The 17923-nt window shown below is 43.6% G+C and overlaps 1 protein-coding gene across 15 annotated transcripts in view; it reads right to left on the bottom strand.

Moving 5' to 3' along the window:
* Positions 1-17923, bottom strand: part of LOC8036792 (coiled-coil domain-containing protein AGAP005037) — a 101545-nt gene that overhangs the window by 62050 nt on the left and 21572 nt on the right. For 12 of the 15 annotated variants that reach the window (XM_029966020.3, XM_029966021.3, XM_029966025.3 and 9 more), the window contains exon 3: positions 4374-4554. In XM_029966020.3, coding sequence (XP_029821880.2) covers positions 4374-4554 — 181 coding nt within the window. Of the gene's footprint in view, positions 1-4373; positions 4555-13883; positions 14107-17923 lie in introns of those variants that run through there. The other 3 variants (XM_029966022.4, XM_040503308.2, XM_040503309.2) reach the window with 1 other exon arrangement.

The raw sequence follows: 17923 nt of genomic DNA, 5'->3' as shown, positions 1-17923 counted from the left end.
TTAGACCAAACAAACGAACATTCATTACTAGGGCTTTGTTCATTGTTAAAACATACTCTGACTTGAGTGCGCCTGTTGCCAGACAAGAACATCCAAGCAACCATGAACGCAGACAGCTTTCTTAAGTCTAAACATATTTCTATCTTCGTCATTTCACCAAAGTTCCTTAGTTCATGGCAGTCATTGGCTCTCCAAATTGCTTTGCGAGAGAGTAGAACCATTATAATTCTGCTATTTTGAATGGTTTAAGCTATCTTCTTTTTTCAAATGAACAGCCCACATTTTTTTTTTTTTTTCGTGGCCAATTTTGCGCATAGGTGAAGACAGTCGGCCACAGGCCCGCCTGATGTCCCTTCGCGAGCGCGATCGTCATCACCGCCGTGCCAACAATTACTGCTAACGATTTGGGACGTCCTAAATCCAGCCTCGTTTACGACCATCAGCTGCTGGCATCCGCCAAGAACTGCAATGATGCGATAATGAACGGACGAGCGTTGCGCCGTCAAAGTGGATGCTGTTCCTGAATGACTACCGGATAGTTACGAAGGCTCGATGAACATCAATGAGCGGTGTAATACATCGTGCAATTTGAGACGGCATTATTGTTCAAGTTATCCGTTTATCGTTGGAGAAATTATATCATTCGGGGAGCCCAATAATGAACGCAGTTGCTTCTGAACCACTTCTTTAGTAAACTCAACGGATAACGTAAACTAAGTGAAACGGTGGATAGTCTGGGTGCTTTGTTACATTCCTTCGAAATTTTCCAATTGTGCCCAAGTTACGAAAAAGTTAAGTTCAAGGAAGTCCTCACTGCGATCACGAATGAGAGCTACTCGTGTAACAAGCAGATTCCACTTAACGGGAGCTGAAATCAAAAGGCATCTGTTACCTATTTGCGCTCTCCCTATGATTGATTAAACCGCAAAACTAGATCAAGACTTATTCACTCGTTTTTACGTTGTTCAGCCTGTTTATAAAGACATCAATCAAGCCATCCGGACGAGACCAGGAAAAATTTTCGTTTTTCAAACTCTCCACAATTATAATTTATTTTATCCCCCTTTCTTCGTTTTTGTAGCAAGCGTTAAGCGTCTAGTACCCCTGTCAGACGGCGTTCTAAAGGTCCTTTTCACTAAGCTTCTTTATAAAATCGGCCATGCCGCTCGCGCTGTTGAGTGCGCACGTGCCCTAGGGCGTCGGTTCGCCAATTCTTTAAAGGAGCTTGTTCTCAAGGACTTTAAAATGCCCTTCTGACAGGGGTATAAGTAATGGACAGCTGCGTAGCGATTCTATGAACAATGAACTGGTCGACGATGCAGCCTTCATCGTGCAAGTAACAAGACAGTTCGATTTGTTCAGAACACTTCACACTTTTTTTTAAAGGAAGGGCGCTAACTTTGCGGAATCCTAATTTAACAGTGGAGTGCGTCCGCTCTAGATAATGAAAATCTACGAGGATCTGTAGGGAAATAGGAACATTTTGACAGGATTAGAAATGGCTCGCGCTGGCTTCGCTCTTCTCCCGAGCGGATTTTGCTCATCCGGGAACAATGCATTTTATCGTAACCACCTCCATTCCGGAAAGCCTAAGTGCAAGAGTGTCAAAATCTGAAAGCGCTCTACCACCGGGGGTTACAAAATAATACAGTCGAAATGCCAGTCTGTACATCACGTCCGTCGCTATGTTGCACGCTATTCCTTTATTTGCGGGCCCGAATTCGCCTGAACAATATACCTTGCACTTCTTTGGTTTTTATTGTGGATAATCTCTTTAGCGCCAAACAGGCATTCAGCAGAAAGAAATATACTCTGCACCTGCAACACGTAGCCGCGTCGTATTCGTAAAAAAACTTAACAGTTTTTTTGTCCGAGCAAGTGCAGGAATGCTAGAGCGCTTCAATCCATTGGTGGTAGACATGGTGGCCGAGGTGTCCGTTTACGTCACAAAAGTACATAAGCATTTAGAAGTCTGTCAAGACGCGGTGTCTAAATGATATAAATTGTACTTTTAAAATATTTATATGAAAGGTTTTTTGCTCTTAAATATACATCCGATGCCACGTTTCCCCCTGATCGTAAATAGGCACGTGGATTGCTTTTTTTTTAATTGTATGGGCTTTTGCATCCGATTGCACATTTTCCCCTGATTTTAAATACCTAGGCACGTGAATTTCTCTTGTTTCTTTTTTTTTTTTTTTAATTGTATGGGCTCTTGTTATAACCGCGTGACTGCGCGTGGGATTGAAGAGGCCTGTTTACCGAAAGAAGCCTTATAAAAGAAAAACCTGACACTATTCAAAGGTTCTATAGACCTTTTCAATGTTTATGAATTCACAACCCAGCGTGCGATTTCTTCATCCCAGCAGGCGATTGTTCGCCGCTTCGGAAAGCGAGTAAAGGTCAGGCCATAGGGTGCACGAACTCTGGAAACGGCACCGCTCAAACGCATTTTGTTGAAACACCTGCTCACAAACAGAACCAAGGTAAACTCACCTTGTAGAGACACCGGTTGTGTTAATTATTAACAACGTTTTCTGTACACAGGCGTCTCGACACAAATTTATAGAAATGTCTAGGAAGACAGGGGTGAAGTGAGGAAGACCCGCAGTAGGAACGAAGTGCGCTCGCCGCCGGATAAAGGCTGCCCTTCAGGACATTTCGTTATTAAAAAAAGAAAAAGAAAGATTCTAAGCTCATACCTTCCCGTGATGTCCAGAGAACACCAATTATTTGTCTCTCTTCGAGCGGTTTAGCCACTTAAAAGTGCGAGCAGTGTGGCACCCCAATGGTCTACCCTTCGTAGTGATCAAAAAGGCGGCCATTCTTTTTTGCCACCGACACTCCGTGGCTATGCGGAGAGAAAGTCGTCTGCTTCTTACTCAGGAGTGGCGGTGACGTCAGAACGACACCAAGCTATGATTGGCTGATTGAAAACAATAGTGAGTAGACCTCAATGCTAAATGCCTTAAGGTGTACCCACTAGTTTTTTTGTTTTTTTCAATCAGCCAATTAGAGCTCAACGTCGTTCTGACGTCTACGCAACTCCTGCACAAGAAGCAGAAGACTTGCTTTCCGTATTGGTGCCGATATCAATTTCCATTCCGGCTCATCACTGTCAAGTCTTTTAGGCCCGCAACGTTGTCAGGTATACACACCAAACCTGAGCAAAAAAAAAAAAAGATCGAAGTGAACGTTGAACATATTTAGACACCAACGGATTCGCCTACTTAGTGAGTACAGTACGATCACTAACCTAGGTTTCGTTTAACGTACATACACCATGAAGTAATAATTACATGACAGGACACCTTTTTGATTCTTGGCATACCGAAACGGGAAAGGGCGCGGTGGCCCAATCCAACAATCATATATATTTCTGGCACCTGCAGAGCGACTATTCGCTCCACGCGCTGCGGTGCCACCATGCCTAATACGTTTATGACCAGCTATCGGTCACCGGCAGACTAAGAAACGCAAGGCGTGACTTCTAACAAAAATCAAAGGAAGAATAAAAAACACTTAGGGACAAGGACAAACAGCACAATTCTTTCAGTGACTTCCTACGCTCGCAATTCTCGCTTTGTGATTCGTTCTTTGGCTTTCTTCTTCACTAATGGCGCAGCCCCATTGACTGCAGGGAGCCAGTGAGGTGCTTCGCCACGCCCTGCGTGTAACGCCGTCGATTACTATACGGGTAGAAACTGAGGGAGAGGAGGAGACGAGAGAGCGCGCGTGGGGACGCCAGAGATCCGAGCTCTGACGGGAATGATTAGTGGGAAGAGGTAAAGCTGCCTTCATCTGTATACTCACCGTTCGGACGCGTTCGAATGCGAACGCCGGACGCCGGCTTCCGGCGCCTGAAACTGTTCGAAGAGTGAGTACGGACAAAGGTTAACTTCGCCTTTACCCACTAATCTTTCCCGCCATAGCTCGTCGCTCTGGTGCCTCCCGCGCACTCTCTTGTCTGCTCCTTTCTCCCAGTTTCTAGCCTCATAGATGTTTGTGTATGCGACACCTCGAAGCCCGAATGCATTGCAACCAACCTCTATTGGCTTGGATATGCGATGAGTATTTATTTTTTTCCTGAGTACTAGATGAAAAATGTGGCTTTTCATGCACCCCCCCCCCCCCCCAACCCTATCTCCCATTTATGTTTATGCACAGCGGGACACTGTTAGCGTAAGCAAGCGATCACCATTTTCTTTCAAATAAAACTATTGTAAAAAAAAAACTACTATTGTTGCAAAACTTCTTCATTACGGGCAGCAACTTAAGTGGTCTGACATTGAAACTTCGAAAAGCGTCGATGACGCGTGCTTGCGCAGTCAGTGACGCGCCGTACCGGACGGCACGTCGAGGAGCTGCCTCACCGAGCGGCCTTTCCTGCGTCTTGGATGGCGTGCGCACCACGGGCAGGCCAGAGCGGGCCTTGGACGCCCTGCGGATGCCCGTAGCAGAGGTCTCCACCTCGGACATGATGCCCGGGTCGTCATCGTACACGCTCGCCGGGGGCTGGTACACGGGGGGACCACGGACCCCCGGGAGCTGGTTCTGCGAGAGTTCGAGGGAGAAAAAGAATCTAAGAGGGCGCATAATGAAACGAAATTAACCGCCGAATTCTAGAAACCTCACTCGCACTACACCACAGCGCCAATCGCGAGGACGGCGGATCCGTCCTCGCGATTGGCCAGCGCCGGCCCTCGCGCCTTCCTTGAGGAAGTGCAGGGGCCCTTCAGTTTGAGTGTAGTTTGAGTGAGGTTTCTGAATTCGGCGGTAAGAGCCTTAAGATTCACTCGGTTGTGAAAAACAAAGAATTGAAGGGCGGAAACAGATGTAATTGAGATTCACTGTAATAAATATATTCTTACAACGAGCAGACAAGGAGGGGGGGGGGGGGGGGGGGGGGGGGGAAGAGTTGTAACTTATAACCCAATGCTTTTTTTTTTTAAAGGACTCGGGTTTTAGCTACTTATCAAAGCAATAAACTACATTCCTGCAATGTAGAAAAAGAGGCGAACGTAAAAAGAAACATCATCAGAAGATGTTTTGCGCTAAAAGTATAGAGTTCCTTTCGAGCCATCTTACATTTCTTCTCGGTGCAATAATTCGGAAAAGGTTTACGTATACGCAGTTCAAGTACAAACTGTTTTGAGTATGCATTCTTTGTTAAGGCATTCCGAGAGTGAAACAACATTCCAGAACGAATTGTGCGCGTTGATGACAAAGACGTTTCTTCTTACCGCTCGTCAAATTACCTCCAATGACTCCCTAATAATCTCCATGAGGCGATGGAGGTACATTGTAAATAGATAGATAAAAGATCGGAATTTAAGTAAAAAAACAAGGGCCTTCCCATCGTCATTCACTATAGACTCACTGCCATTGTTTACTTTCTTCCCCACAAAACGATATAGACTCGCAAACCTTTAAAAGGCTGACCGATAAGATGAGCAAGCTTCACGAGTCTCTAGAAAGATCGCATAAAGCAAAGATGCATGCCGCCTCCAGCCATTAGGCTTTGAGGGAGACGCATTTGCAGCCAACCCTTTATGAGGCGTGGCCCGGCATCGTTAATGCGACGCCTGCACGTGCGCTGTTTGCCCGGAAACTGCGTCCGCTTGCCTATCTCGTCACGTATCGTCGTTTTTTCGTCGTCACCTTCCGAAGAGACGTGGGCGAAATTCATACCTCGCGTTCCAGCGCGCCTGCCCATTTACTGCGCAGCAATAATGATGGCGGCACGACGGAAGCAAAGGCGGTTGGGACGCTGAAGTCATTGCATGGTTGGCCATGCTTGTGGAACTAGTCGCAGTTAGAATTTTTATTCACGATCTACAATTCAAATGTCCGAAAGAAGGCTTGGATGGCAGGCGAACCATGGTTGGCTGGCTTCGCCAGGGAATGCACCGAGCACCTCGGCCGTCCCAGGCCGCCAATGATACGGAACTCGTGCAGGCCGAGTGTAAAACACGACAGCTCAAAATCCCCCCCCCCCCCCCCCCCCCCAACTAAAAGGGCAATAGGTGTGTTTAACATCTTAGGTTACCTGGGAAGTAGCCTTCTTGATGCTAACCTGAAGAAAAGGATCTTTTTTTACCGCGGCAGTGACTTTGTTCAGGTCGAGCACAAAAATGCGGTCAATTTGTTTATGTCTCGTGTTCGATTTGGGCAATAACGTGCTCTAACCTTTAGTAGTTATACTTCCTAGCTCGATCAAGATTGAAGGAGAAGGGCAGGTAGTTTCTGACGATGCCACCTAATGCAACATTTGAGTGAAGCAGGGAAAAGAACAAAAATAAAAAGGGGTCTCAAATGAAAGCGGGACGGTTAAAGCGGTATCCGACGGCTGACATCCGAGAACACAATGCAATTAGAGCGCGCGACGAAGAAAAAGGGGAAAAAAAAAGAGGTAGTACGTTTAATGAAAGCTTTAGTGTGAAAAACATTTTTCCGATGCCATTTAAGCTTTCGTTGCCGTCTAGGTGGTTCTGAGCAAGTGTGGAGCTACGAATTCTCAGTTAGAGGGTTAAAATTCCAACCCAGGTGCTTGCAATTTGACGTCGGACTTTTATCAGAGTCGGCGCGGAAATTTCTTTTTCAATTTCGATTTGATCTTTTTGCTCTCTGTTTGAGAAGGGCAGCGAGGAAAGAAAATTTAAACGATCTTGATCGTTCTGACGAAAACTGGGAACTACGGAATGTGTATAGGGCGAAAACTACAACCTAGCAGAAATTGACGTCACGTGACTCGAGGTCACACGACGTGGTCAAGTCACGTGACCATGTCATTTCCCTGCTAAAATTAGCGTGGAGATCGACGTCACATGACATCACTTTACCGCAAAATTTAGAGGGACAAATTGACATGATGGTTCATCGCGACATTTTTCTCGTGGAATTTGGCTAATAAAACATATTCCTTGTTTAAAACGCACCATGAATCATGAGGTCCTTGCCTCTCCTTTACGACTGTACGAAAGTGGCTGCACGTCTCAAAACGTAATAAACAGATCAAACCAAATAAACGCGGCCATAAAAAGAAACACGGCGGATACGAGCATGGAAAGTTTACTTAAACCAAAATAACTTCCTAGAGGGGGAAAAAAATGTCGTCAACATTACCCAAATTTCATACTTCTTTTCTCTTTCTCTATGAAAAACAATATTTTTTAATAACAGCTTTTTTTATTTATAAATATTTTTTTTGGCACGGGGGGGGGGGGGGGGGGTAATGGTTGTTCATAGCAATTTGTTTATATGAAAACTTTTGTACATGAAATAGGCAAATAATAGAAGGGTGCAATCAATACCCTTTTAAGTACTTCAAAAGGTTCAGTATAGTCAATCAATGAGCAGTCTTCGATTTTTCTGAGCACAAATTGTTGTAAAACAACCGTGCCTCCTAACATGTTACATAAATTAAAAAATAAGCGAAAAAAAAATACGGAGGATGAATATTCTCAACCACGCACTCTTTTTGAGTAGTTGTCTTCAGTCGTCCACCATATTTCTTGTTCTAATATCCGAGATTTCAGCCGAACAAATGTAGAAACCGTGGTACTCTAAAAATAATTATAGAGGGCAATAATATATAAAATTCATTATTATTATTTAGAACCCTCGGGAAAGTACAGTACGTTTTATTTCAATGTAGGACATGCAGTTTATGCATGGGGTCTTATGAACGAAATTTGCGATATATTTACTTTCTTTACATCAGAAAAAAAAAAAAAAAAAAATAACATTCTCCGTCAGACTTACAGCGCGCACCTCAATTTAAATATTTTTGTTTTTATAAGGAATGTTTTATTGCCCCACTCCCCCCCCCCCCCCCCCCTCGCCCCCAAATAAAAAGAAAGACAAAATGTCTTGCAGACTTTTCCGCTCTTAAATTTAAGTCTAATCACAGTTAAATCGCGCTCACACTAATAACTAGCCTAACTGATACACCTAAAAATTCCACGTATTTAGATAATCTTATGCGAACTCCTTGTTTAGCAATCTTTAATCTAAAAAAAAAAACACGAAAAGTAACCCTTGAACTTAGCCTCATTTAGCCTCTGATCTCCCAGCAATTAGCTAAAGGAGCGCTCCTCCACAGTCCTGCACCGCCATTTTTCACTCCCCAATATTCTCCAGGTTGCATTTTCCCCGCCCTCTTATTTGCAACAAAGAACGTAAACGTTATCAAACAACCCAAATTCTTAAAAAAATATATTTAAAAAAATTATAACGTGTGCGATTCATAACGGTGACTGCGATGCTGGGATGTAAACTTCAGGTTCTCTGTGGTTCCGGGTGTTGTATATGTATAAGGAAGCGTACCCGGAAAATTATTCATAATCAATGCGCTCGGATCGATCGAGCGATCGGAGCATTTTTCTTTTTATTTTACCTTCCTGCTTTCTAAAGAGACCGTAATTACGCCGTTCGCTCAAATGCTCAGCATCGGAATAAAGCGATCGTTAACGAAGCAAACGCGAGGCACGCTGCATCCGAACGCAATTTTACGAGATTCAACCTCGGGAAAACTTAAGAAACAAAAAAAGAAAAGTACGAGAAAGCAGTATCAACATTAACCCGCTTTCGCTGTTCGAAACCATTTGTATCGTAGAATGGTAAAAAATTAAAAAAAAAAAAAATGGCAGTCGTTCGTCCGAATAAAGTTTGATTGTCTGAATAATGAATTGACGGAAAAAACAAAATTAACGTCATTCTCACGCATTGAGTTAGGCCTTATTACGTACAGAGTTTCTGGGTAGGGGGGGGGGGGGGGGGGGGAGTATTGTTTTTTGGTTTTTTTAAAAACATAAATAAACAACGCTCATTCTCCGCTCCAATGTAGTGCTAGCCGTCCGGACCAGATGCCGAAGTTTCGGAGATTGCCGCTGTCCGATTCCAAAGTTAAAAGCGAATTTCAGAAATGTTTAATGAAACAATGGTGCCCGCTCCCGGTGGCCGACGCCCTTCATCTCCGGGCGCCCGTGGGCATCGTCAGCCGCCATTTGTATTTCTTTTTTTTTTCACTTAAAATTTCCGAAAATTATTTGTAACGTTTGAATCAGATCACAGCAAACTACGAAACTTCGCGTATATGGGCGAAGACTGGGCGTTTGGCAATGTATGATTTATTTTTGCGGCAAAAAAGACAAAAAAAAAAAGTTTTTTTTTAATTACACGGTACTTTAAATGTGTGCACGTCGGTTTTTAGGGTGGTGACATCCCCATTTTGTTACACTATATATATATATATATTTTTTTTTTTCTCTCTTTTCTGGAGTACGAGAAAAAATCCCCACCCGGCTCGAACTCATAACTTTTGAACTCTGCTAAGGTGCCATTCTATTTTACGGTATTCCTTTGTCATTGTCACTTGATCCCGTACTTTTGGCATCGGGTACTCAAAAAAAAAAAAAAAAAAAAAAAAAAAGGTCTCGGAACTTTAAGTAGAAGAACATAGTGAGGCACCCTATACAGTAGAGCGTCGTAAAATTAGCACGCACCTCTTTTACAGTCTTCCCCTTCCTCGTAAATGTCGACCCATCTTGCAACGAACATTGCTATACTATACCTTTCACCTCACCATGGACCGCGGACGATACTACGAGCCAATCCAAATCAATCCAATTCCACGTGCCTGTCACGTGACCTTTGGAAAGGTGCGAGCAGCGACGCGCATATAGTCACGTGATAGGCTCGCAGCGCTTAATTGAATGAAATTGGTCGCAGGTCCGGGTCGGTTCATCGTTAGTTGAAGCGGAGCGCAGAGCCTCTTTCAAAGCTTCACGGTGACGACTATAAAGATTAAAAAAAAAAAAGATTAATCTGTTTTTCTTTTTTTATGTGGGCCTTATTCTGAAACTAATTGCGTGCAGCTACAGAATAGCCATGTTTGTTTTATTTCCGTGCGATATGTTAATGTGATTCACCAAAATCGTTCGTCTGGTTCTTAATGTAGTCAGGCAAATCTTCGCATTTAGCAGCAGAAGAAACGAGGTCATATAGAGAAAGCAATTACGCCGATGAAAGCGTCGAACTTTCTAGAGTAGTCGCGTTTTTTTCGTTCTTGTTTTTTTTGTAATTAGGGACTCCAGACCAGCGTTTAGGATAAAATAAGCGCGATCTTTGTGAGTTTTCTTTTTTAAAAAATTTCTCATCAAATACAAAATGAAAAAAAGAAACCGAATTGATAATAGACGCCGAAGGAAAGCTCACAGGGAGAGGAAAGCCCGAAAGAGACAAAAATCTTGACTAGACACGTTTCATCTCTAGCTCTGTATAAAGAAATTTAAGTACGTATCGCAGCAAAAAAGACAACCCCACATTACTTTTTCCCGCCAACTACTGCGTTTTTAATCCAGAGTTAGTGATCCTCTTACAATAGTTTATTCTCCTTTTCTTCTTCATGGCTTAGGGGGATTTGTATGGTTACTCATATAATATTAACGCAGTTAATTACTGAGGCTCGAGATTAATCGCCCTCCCATGTTTAAGGTTTGAAGCCAGGATGAAGTTATAAATTCGTTATCGGATCCATAAGTCATTTGTTTCCCTCTTTGTGCGCCTCTTATAGGCCAACAACGATGTTAGGGTCATTGTTACTGTAGTATGCGCTACGCCCGTACCAGTTACTCTGTATAATCACTCACGGCTTCAGACACGTGATTCGTTTTTCGACGTTCTCAACGGTCAATGGCGGTACGTATCGATAATAATACTCTCGAAACTCGAGACACCCTGGGTATCGTAAGTTATCAGTAACTCTGATACATAATACTCTACAGGGTGTCACAAAGGAAAATTTACAGGGTCTTTTTTACCGCAAAAATGAACTAGGCATCGCCGAACGCTCATTCTCCGCCCAAAGGTAGAGCTGGAGGTCACAACCAGATGCCAAAGTTTCAGCCCGATCCGATAACTTAATCAAAAGTTATAAGTGATTTTCTGAAAATTTCAATGGGAAAATAGCGGTCGACGGAGTTTTCGAACACATGGGGCTCTATGGCACCAGAAACCGAAAACGGGCAAAAATGGGCTCCTTTTTCCCATTGAAATTTTCAGAAAATCACTTATAACTTTTGATTAAGTCATCGGATCGGGCTGAAACTTTGGCAACTGGTTGTGACCTCTAGCTCTACCTTAGGGCGAAGAATGAGCGTTCGGCGATGCCTAGTTTATTTTTGCGGTAAAAAAAAACCGTGTAAATTTTCTTTTGTGACACCCTGTACATTGAATTTGCAATGCTGACGCATTTTGAACTGCATACTGACATCTCTTTGAAGGCGGCGTGGAGGTTCAGAAGCGTTTATAAATTAACAAAAAAAAAATGTTAAGGCATCGTATTGCGGAAATTAAACAACTACCGTCTGAATCTTCTAGACGTGTATCTTAGCCGGGCTGTATTACAAGTAGGTCAATAAAAAAAAAAAAGCCTATTCGCTGGCATAATATTGCAAGCACGTCTAAATCCCTAAATTGAAGTAAATATATACAGGGCGTTTCACGAAAGGTGGACAAATTCTGTATTGCGAAAACTACGCATCGCACCGAGAAACAGCTTGTGTCGTTTTGGTCCTAAGTCAGGGACCTATTTAGGAAAATTATCGGAGTTCGGGAAACTTGTTAACTATTTTCGCGTAATTAATTTTTTTAGATATTGAGTTTAAGGGCATGGTTTTATTTGGAAACTTGCTGAGCATCATCGTACAACACTAAATAAAAAAATTGGAGTGCGATAGAAAACACGGACTGCATTTTACAGCTTTCTGAAAAACCGCACAACTTCAATGGGTTTTTAAGTTTCGGTTTGCAATCGGAGCGCTTCTCGGCACCGACAGCACCGAGCCCCGTGGAGAAATAGTGCAACCTGTCCATGCTGCGTTCCGCGAGGACAACGACGCGGATGTTGGTTGGCATATATATATATATATATATATATATATATATATATATATTTATACACAACAATATCATATACTTCACCCCCAAGGAGCGAAAAGGTAATCCCCACTGTCATATATATATATATAGAGAGAGAGAGAGAGAGATAGATAGATAGATAGATATCGTACTCTGAAACTTTTGTCACCTACAAATAAAAATCTCGTGTCAAAGCTAAAGTAACAACACTCATTAAACTCTCGGTCTGAAAACTAAACAAAAAATATTTTGAGGTTTCAAAATGAATTTAGTGGGCCATCTCCAGTCGCAAAATGAATAATCGCCTCTTTAGCTTTCGTTGCATCTTTTCAATAGACAAGTAAAATGGTTCAAAAATGCAAAAGAGTTAAGAAAAAAAAAAAAAAGACAAGATAGCAGTAAGACAATAACACAACGTAGTCGATGCTTTTTGTTATGCCAGTGTGTGCCACCCTCCCGTCCCCCTCCCCTTCTTGGACAACCGCAAAAGTCGTGTTTTTGGTCATGTAGGTACCGAAAAACCAGTTCGCATCACTCTTATTCCTCAATTACTAATAAACAATATTTCGCGAGAATGTGGATTAAATGAGCCTACATTAAAATTTTTGTTTTCTATGACGCGATTTTTGAGTATCGCCACCACGTGGCAGGGCGTACACATATAGTTGAATTCAATTTCACAACGATTTAAGTATACTGGGATCAGGGATCGTGCATCGATAAACCTCGCATAGACCTGCAAGCCCTGTTTCACCATTCTAGGTAGTGTCAAGAATTGCGCGGAACTGCTAGCTAATAATAACACCCAAGGAGCGAAAATGTAATCCCAGTGGCCAGTGGGTGCTTCTTTACTAATATATGCAGTGTCATTTGTCAGGGTACTCTGAAAGACAATCAAAAATAAGGCAACAACACAAGCTTCATACGTGCAGTGACATGAGGTCATTGTTCAAATGGCTATCTTTTTATATACTCGAATGCCACGGTGCCCACTATTCCTGATTTCACCAAAGTTCACCGATGTCTTATGGTTACTAAACCTAAATTTTATTATTGGTGCTGACTCATTTGTAACGGCGTTTTATAAAATTACTAGTTCTTAAAAAAGTAAGAAAATTCGGCAAGCCAGAAGTAAGGTTTCCCCACCTTACCCCTCGAAGTTACTTACTTAAGTGACAGGTGCCGATTTCCTTTCGCCAAAAATTGTTACGAAGTGCTTGGCTGGATTATAGCGTATGAGGCGAAGCTGATCAGCATATAATATCACATTAGACAAAACCCAGATGTTGAAGCTAACGCAAAGACAGAACTTTCAAGACAAAAATGGAACAGATGTTTTCCGACTCCTTATTCAAGGATGCCACCCCGTTAACCCTTTGACCTCAGTGATGGCCCACTTTCATAAATGAACGAAGGTGCCCTTCACGTAGAAGCCTTACGGAAGACCATCCAAAACATGCAGAAAGTAAAAAAGTGAATAAGAACAACACCAGCTCCTCGCTCTCATTACTTGAAGCCGTCAAACTCGGATGACAGGACAAAGCAATGCCACGCGGTCGGCGCAGGTATTAACTTTGCGAGTCTGGTACCCCGACAACTCGCAGGAAGAACACGTCCAGCATTATTGGACTTGCCAAAAAAACACAGTGTTGAGGCTGGCAGAGTACCGTCACATAGAAACCAGACAACCTAAACCACAGCCTCGAGGATCTACGCGAAGCGCTCTGCCCTTGACGTGTGGGCAGCCGCCGGCACTGTGACAGTTGCGGCCCTCCGCTCGGACATCTTCCCTATGTCGCCTCGAACCACAACCCCTCTGTGGATACCCATGGCTTCTCTGGGAGACACAGCGAGCAAGAAGCGGACTATTCCACGACGCCGGACTATTCGACGGCCTCTCGCGGAGCGTTGCCCTTGAAGAGGGTGGGAAAAGGGGGCCAGCAGCGTCCCCCCGCACTCACGCTGTCTTTGTGTTGCGTCTGGGCGGCCTTCTTCGAGCCCCTGAGGGGGCCTGTCTGCAGAACCCGGCGGATGAGCTGCTTGTGTCTTCCGGTGGGCGCAGGGGCCGGCTCGGGGGACGACTGACCCGACGAGCTCGGGGACCCTGGTCTGAGCCGGCTGATGGCGTTCAGCATGGCCCCCCCAAACGTAGCCCGCGCTCCGCCAGGGAGCTCCGGCCGGCTCGGGTCTGCCTCGCTGGCTTGGGGGGTGCTTGCGCCTCGAGCCCCGCGCATGCGCCCTGGTGGCCGCCCACTCTCGTTGCCGGGGCAACGAGCCCCCCGTCCCCGCGGCAACGCGGATCCATACTCGCTGCGCGGAGGTGTCCGGTCGTCGAGACGGCCGTCGGACTCAATCGGCGCGGGGGGCCGAAGAGGAGGGGGGTTCACCCGCCGTTCGATTGGGCGACCGGGGGTGCGAACCGCGTTTGACGGGGTCCCGGATGTGGGGTACGCACGTTACGGTTCTGGGTCAATGAGGGGGTCGAGGCTAGTCAGTCACGGAGAGTGGACTCTTACGAAAGCGGGAATGTACGCAGCTGTCCTCGAAGAGCCCCTCCTTCCTTAAAAGTCCCGAGTTCTGCAGCTTCTTCTCCTTCGGTTCTCTTTTCTCGTTTTTTTGCTTGTGAGGAAGAAAACAGGTGACAGGAGCACCCATGGTTAAAGGAGCTGTGCAACAATTTCAGGGCTTTGCTTAAATAATTGTGGAAGTTGATGCAGTGAACTTCTGCAGTGAACTACAGAAAACAGATTTTGCCTGGATACCCTAGTTTTTACTTAAAAAAATGAAAACGATCCAGGTTTTTGCCGCCTCTCAACTCGTGCATCGTCTTCCGGGTCACGTGCACAGTGACGTCACTAGAGTAGGCGCGGAGTTCCGGAAAAGTTCTCTCTTTAGAGCCATCAGCGAGCAGCGAGAACTCATCCGCTGCCGACTGCGTGACCACCCGTCCTTGCCCGTCCGGCGCTGTTCCCCTCCCCCTCCGGCTTCTGGCGGCTGTTCGCGGTTTTGTGGACCTAGGATAGATGGCGCCACTAAAACTCCGTATAATAAAAGTTGTCGATGATACCAGGGTGTTGACGCATTTATATATACGTTGGAACGACAAGATTTGTAAAAAGAGTTACCTTTTATCGAGCAGGTATTCGCACAACTTGCTATCTTTCTTACAACGACCCAAGTGACGTCACGCCGCTTGTTTCTCATGGCCGCCGCTCGTGGCTGCAGGTCGGGAAATATTCCAAGTTTTGCCTCGCTATTACGCGGCGGAATCGCAACATTGCGATGAAAGGAGGTGTGTTTTCTGCCATTTGTGACACAGTGAACAATATCAAAAGCAGAAAATGCCAATTCTTTCAACGTTAAAATCGTTGCACAGCTCCTTTAAACTGGACTTTTTTCCTCTTTTGCCTCGCCCACGTGCCTGTCTCCGTTCCTCTTGTTTTCGTACTGCACTCTCTTTCATTTTTATCGTTTTTATACATCTGTTTTCAATAGCGTCTTTTTGAGTTTCTTTTTAATACGAGAGGCGACGTATAGCACGTCGTATTAGATGTCGATTCTCTACAACTATTTCATTTTTTTCTAGATTTCTCAAAACTTTTATTGACTAAACAAATTGTTAACATTTCTTTTATTTCTTAAAATCTATTCATTTCTTTGTGAACCTTCAATTCTTTAAAATTGAAAAATGTCGTGAACTAATTTCAGTATATGGATCAAGAACTGTTCAAATAATTCATTGTGATTATATTGATGTCTATCACCATTTCACAATGTCATTTTTAAGTAGCGAGGACAGTTTATGCTGAGGCATGACTACCTTATAATTAAAAAGAGTAGAGAACGAAAGTAAACTGAAGTAGAATGTGTATTTAGGTACCTTAACTAAGTTTCTAACTCATAAAAACAGTGGGTTTAGAAAAAAAAAACAGCGAGTTGAAAAAAGGAAATAGTAAATGACTTTAGTAAATGATATTTGCTTTTAACCTCTTTGTAGACGGCCCGCTTCAATGTCATCTTCGCATCTATTGAAAAGAAACCGTTGGGCAGGGAAGGCCTCATGTCAAGTCAAACTTTGGGTCTCTCATTCGGAATCGAATCAGACCTTCGAAGGACTACAAACTCCGCTAGAATCAAAATAATGGCCCAGCATCATCAGAACCGTCAAATACTCTTCTCTCGTACCTTGTTTCTTCGAGACTTCACATCTCTTGATGGCACGTCAGCGACTGGAATTATGAATGCCGCAAATAGTTTTAGGCATACTTGTCTAAAAAATAACTGAAGTTGTCGACAGCACCTTGGAGAAATTAAAAAGCTCTCAGAGTTGTTCGCATGCCGTATTCCAGTAGTGGTTGAGCATACCCGTCTGACACCTCCAGGGAGTGTTCTGCGAAGGAGCCGAAGGACTTGGGGTTGACGAACCTACTTCTCAGGCAAAGACCAAAGTAGCTCACATCTGACTGAAGCTCTTAGAGTCGATGCCCAATCATGCATGGAGTTAAAAACGCCGAGGTACGTTGCGCCGTGATGAAATGGTCGCTGACCTTTGCTTCAGAAAGGAGACCTACAGCTGAATGTATACAAACTCCTTCACAATGCACTCGATTGCACTTTAACTTGATGATAATTCTGCTGTTGAGTCAGTGCATGTTTGCGCAAGTTACGCCCAATTTGAAATACAGGTTCACAGGTGGCCCTCTTGCTTGAGTTCTATAATGATATTAAGAGAGCGGTACTTGATAAACTATACAGTTTCATTTATCAGACACATCCGATGTGATCTGATTTTGGCTCGGAGCCATGCATGTACAACGGAACATGAGGAATTTTAGGGGTTAATTTATGACAACGATTAAATATAGAGCAGTACGAAAAAATACAAACTACAAGGAGTCAGAAGATAGACGTGCCAAACTGATGCCCTTGACATTAACACGTAAGTAGAAACTTTGAATATTGATGTAACGAAGTTGACTATACTTTCATCCCTGAAAACAAGAGAGCCAACCGTGTAGCAAAACAAAACACAAAAAGCGCAGGTGTTGGTCTGTCTTTTAATTAGATTGTTTCTTGATGCTAATTTGTGATCAGTTCTTTTCTTGATAACATATGTGCAGTGTTGTAGGCGTTACCGAAAAAAAAATGTAACGACATGCGTTACTCGTTACTCGTAAAATAAAGGAAGGCGTTACCGATCTATGTTAACCTCAAAATAAAAGGAACGCGTTACTGTTACCGTTACTGATAAAAATGAGCACACGTTACTCTCGCGTTAGTTTTTATTTATCAATGGACGTTAACAGCAATTTCTGTTTTTTGTTTGGCCACATCGTTTTTTTACATTGGGACAAGGGCGTGGGCGTTGGGGTTTTTTTAATTTGGGAGATACATAGGTGCATACATAGGTGAGATACACCATAATTTCAGCTTGATTTGTGGTGTAGGTTCAAGTAGCTTTTGAGACGATCTCTGAACTGCTTGCATTCACGCAAGAAATTTATTTCTGAGGTTGCGTTGTTGCCCAGACGTACTTAAAAGCAGATGCCACAGTGGATATCATTGGGGATGATTATGTCCTGCACCAGGAGAGATGTTTAGTGTCTTCGTCGAACGGATTGCTGCCAGGCACATATAAATGGATGTGATGTAATTCGTGTTTAAGTAAACATAGGTAATAAATTTGCCACGCCAATGTATCTACAACCTAGTTTTCATGACTACATTACTGGCTAATCAACAATCTCCATACTTCGTAACAGGTATGAGATGAAGGACACAACAATTTCATCCTTTTAATGTTACGGTGTAAGCTCAACAACGTTTAGTGGGAGATAAGTTTCTAAACCTTAAATTGGATGGTATATGACAAGATCCCATATAATTTAGCCGAAAAAAGAGGTAAACTTCCCTTTGAAAAATTAAATTATTGTATAAATTTCATGCTCGAACAACAACTCTTGGCCAGAAAGAACATCGGATCACTAGTTTTTGCTTTTAA

This window comes from Ixodes scapularis, unplaced genomic scaffold (assembly GCF_016920785.2).
Source record: "Ixodes scapularis isolate PalLabHiFi unplaced genomic scaffold, ASM1692078v2 PGA_scaffold5__190_contigs__length_132052651, whole genome shotgun sequence".
Taxonomy (NCBI): domain Eukaryota; kingdom Metazoa; phylum Arthropoda; class Arachnida; order Ixodida; family Ixodidae; genus Ixodes; species Ixodes scapularis.
This window is presented reverse-complemented; position numbering and strand designations above follow the sequence as displayed.